This window comes from Antrostomus carolinensis, unplaced genomic scaffold (genome assembly GCF_000700745.2).
Source record: "Antrostomus carolinensis isolate BGI_N321 unplaced genomic scaffold, ASM70074v2 scaffold2188, whole genome shotgun sequence".
NCBI lineage: Eukaryota > Metazoa > Chordata > Aves > Caprimulgiformes > Caprimulgidae > Antrostomus > Antrostomus carolinensis.
The window spans coordinates 16,582-20,415 of NW_010330739.1; the positions used below are offsets into that span (position 1 = coordinate 16,582).

The window sequence follows — 3,834 nt, forward strand, 5'->3', positions numbered from 1 at the left end:
GGCTGAATTCCCACTTGACATTTTCATACTGCTGCAGAAAAGAGCTAAAAAGAAGACAAGAAACCTCTTTGTTTTATCACAAAGATGTTCTGGCTGCTTTTTATCCTTGGATCAAATTGGAATTTGTGTCCCTACGTGAAATATTTGTCAACTAGAAGCATCTCCATTCTCCTTTGAGCTGGAATTTCCAAAAAAACCCCACAAACCCCTGGAATATCCTTTTGCCACCAGGCAGATATTTCCATGTTTCTCCTCCTGTGTACAGGAGTACAATTTTGGCACCACAACCACGAGATGGCACTCCAGGATAGACATTCCCTTGGATGTAGACAGTCCCAACGTATGTTTCCATCTCTCTAATTATAGAATCATAGAATCACTCACTTGATGTAACCCCAATAAAAGAGCCAATCTTGACTTCCTAGGGACCCATCCTTCAGCCCCTGCAGGCTATGACCACAGCTCCCAAAAGCCTTAGTCAAGACTGTGTTGACCAAATGCTCCTTGGCCACCAGGAAGCATCAATCACATGACAGCTCCTTCCTCATTCCTGCCATTTTATCACAAATAAATGTGCAGCCACCAACTAGAAACCATCAACACTTTATTCGTGTGTGAGCAAGAGATTCCTTGGGGGTTTCTTGCTACTCCAAAAAACATGGTTGTGGTCTGGTTGTGTGATGAAATCACACCACCACTGGCATCGTGGTGGATCTAAATAGCTTTGGCCAGTCCAATGCGGTTGTTGGCCCGGTCAAAGATGCTGTAGTACATCCTGATGAAGACATCTCCCAAGATCCAGAGGTCCCCAGAAGTGTTCTGGAAGCTGCTGATGCAAGGTCCTTGGTTGTTCTGCATTTGAGCAAGAAAAGGCAAATGGGGGTAGTGTGGGCTAGTGTATTGCTTTGGAGGCCCATGGCCATCCATCCCTTCTCTCCCAGAAGCCAAGGTGACCAGAGCCACTGGAGAATGCAGAAGGACCTTGAGAGAGGCTCCTGAAACCAGGACCACCTAGTTGTCCCTTACCTGCTCAATGTAAGTCCAGGCAGACATAGGATACTGAACCCCATCGATGATGAAGATGACATCAGGCATGGCAGAAATGGAGCTGCAGTTCACGTTGTACTGCAGAGAGCGGAGAAAAGAGGTTCTTAGGTGGGAAACAACATGTCCACAGGGTGAGGAATGAAGGGTTTAGATTTCATTGCTATAAACTAGAGACTCCAGGGCAAGCAGAACAAGCCATGGGTGCTCTTACCTCTCCGTGTGTGTCCTGCCTGGCCCAAACCGCGCTGTGGATGTTGCTAATGCCAGAGGGTGGCCCAGCCACGAGGGAAGTGCCGGTGTCGATGATGGCTTGGCAGCCACCACTGCATGCGATCTCTTGGCTGTTCACGATGATGCTGGGGAGACAGACAAAGCCCGGGGCTGTTCAATAACCAGTTGGATCTTAGCAATGATTTTGAGCTTCTCAAAGAGTTGAAGGTGAGTAACCCAAAGTGCTGCCCTTGAGCCTTTTGCTTCTCGGAGTTTGCAATGCCAGCTGGTATCACAGCCCCGGTTGCACACATGGACACTGAAGCACTGAACACAACCCAGCTGTTGGGACCCAACTGAGCCCAGCAATGTCATTTTTGGACCATGATTTTGCTCTACTCATCACCAGAGATGTCCTCAAGAGCACAGGCTTTGTGCAGAGAACCAGGCTACGTCCCAGGCACAAAGCATCTCCATTTTGGGTGGCAATTACCAAAATACAATGGATTTTGGTCCCTTAACCTTCTGCATCCCACAGCCGTGGGGTGTTAGATGCCAGTGGAAATGCTCTAATGTTGACAGGTCCAAAGTCTCTTTAGAAATGATGGTTAGAAATGAACATAGACCAGCAGAGCTGTTTTGTTACCTGTCCATGGAGATCTGCCAGTAACCTTGGTAAGAGATGGAGATCCAGTTGATGGAGCCAGTGAAGTAAGACTCATCAATCCCCCCAAAGATGACCACACTCCCTGTTGTCTCACTGGGTGATGCAGAAAAGAAAAAAAAATAAAAATGTAGGGTTTGCCACGTGGCTTCAGTGCAGGTGGCTTAAAACAGCAGGTCTGTGTGTCCCATGGGATGAGATGCTGCTTGTGATGCCACAGACACATCTGCTTCTCTCCTCATTAGAGAACATCAGCGAGGCAATGGTACAACAGCTGTGTGGGGCAGATCCTTTGGACCCAGAAAAAGGGAGCCACAGTGGAAGCATGTGGCTGGAAACTAGAGAGGTTTCCACACAAGCCATAAGCTACCCCATGAGTCTGGTGGCCACCTGCTACGAGCCCCTCAGGCTTTGAATGTCATGACACAGAGACAACAGCTGGATGGCAGCAGTGACAGTGGAGGAGTTGGAGACACCAATAAATGCAATGATCTGCATGAGATCCACCTGCTGCCTCCCCCAGCCCTTGAGACCCACATGGCTTACCGGGACAGATAGACTGAAAAGAGGTTCTCCTTCAGCAAGCTCTCATTCACCAACTTATCAAACACCGGTGTGATCCCATCAGCAGCCAGATTTGGGTAGCCCAAGCCCAGGATCCCATCAAATTTGACATGGACAAAGAATTGGCCAGGCTCTGTGGTACTCAAGCCAAAGAGCTGGTTGGTGTCCACCAGAGATGCAACCTAAGGACAGGGAGGATGCCATAAGATCAGGATCAGGCACTGCAATATTGATGTTGATCAGGTGGAGAAGGTACAAAGGACTTGCACTGGAAATGCCACCATGACACTCACGGTGACGGTGTCGGAGCCCACGATGCCCTCCATGTCACCAGTGCCATACTGAATCGACAAGTTCTGCCCTGTGCTTCTGTAGGTGGACGACTGTGATGGGTCAAACATCTGATGGTTTTCTAGAAGGCAAGTGGGGAAATCAAAAATGAAGATTCCAGCGAGGCTGAGCTGTAAGGGAAGCGTGGGAGGAGGAACCCTGTTGAATTGCTGCTCAGATCTGCCATTTATTATCCTGCTTTCTGGAACAATTTAGCTCTGAGCATTTGCTGTACGTCCCTCCTCCTCCTCCAGCAACCAGGGATCCACAGAGAACCCCATCATCCCCTTTGGACAGATGGGGAAACTGAGGCATTGAGCTGTAAGCACATCTAAGCTGTGGAGTATGGCACTGAGTAGGTCCTACACCCCAAACACTCATCTCTCCAGTGCGTTTCACAGATGCTGTGGACCCAGCACCATGAGATCTGCTCGTTGCACTGGCTAGGTGGTCCCTGGCCATGTCACTCATGGTCCTCTGGTAATATCACCCCAATCTTTGGGCTCAACTGTGCAGCTATAAGCCCTGGACGTGCTGTTAGACCCACCTCTTCCAAAATGGGGAGCCCTGCTACTCCTACTTACGGCAAGCCAAGCTGGTACAGGAGATGGAGGGAACCCAGAGGTTGGAGGAGCCAGTGTCAAAGACAACAGTGAAGTCCTGTGGTGGGGTGCCGATGGAGATGGTCCCATAGTACTCCATCTGTAGGGCAGCAAGACCAAGGGTTGTTTTTAAGGCATGAAAACAAACCTGGAGCTTCCTCAAGCTTTCAGCTTTCATGGTCCCCTTCTTCATGGGGACACCTTGCTCCTAGCAGAGCTGCTGGGGAGACATTTCAGTGTCCTGACTCTGTCCAGGGCCACCAGCATGGACAGGAAGGAACAAAGGATATGAGCTGAAGGCTTTGGGGTAAAAGGATTTAGGTTTGGACCATGCACAGCACAGACATGGAGATGGATGTCCCACAAACCACCCCAGGGCTGTGTCACTGGGGGACAAAGCCAAGACTCACGTCGAGG

At 49.7% G+C, this 3,834-nt stretch overlaps 1 protein-coding gene across 1 annotated transcript in view; it reads right to left on the reverse strand.

Annotated features, from left to right (window-relative positions):
* Window positions 1–714: 714 nt before the first annotated feature.
* LOC104528852 (embryonic pepsinogen-like) overlaps window positions 715–3,834 on the reverse strand; it is a 3,784-nt gene continuing 664 nt past the window's right edge. Inside the window, exons 2-9 of the mRNA XM_010172995.1 lie at window positions 3,828–3,834; window positions 3,400–3,517; window positions 2,779–2,897; window positions 2,468–2,667; window positions 1,904–2,017; window positions 1,259–1,403; window positions 1,027–1,125; window positions 715–852 (exon numbers count right to left, since the gene is read on the reverse strand). The exon at window positions 3,828–3,834 is cut by the window's right edge and continues 147 nt beyond it. Of these exons, the coding sequence (XP_010171297.1) occupies window positions 715–852; window positions 1,027–1,125; window positions 1,259–1,403; window positions 1,904–2,017; window positions 2,468–2,667; window positions 2,779–2,897; window positions 3,400–3,517; window positions 3,828–3,834 (940 nt within the window). The remainder of the gene's footprint in view (window positions 853–1,026; window positions 1,126–1,258; window positions 1,404–1,903; window positions 2,018–2,467; window positions 2,668–2,778; window positions 2,898–3,399; window positions 3,518–3,827) is intronic.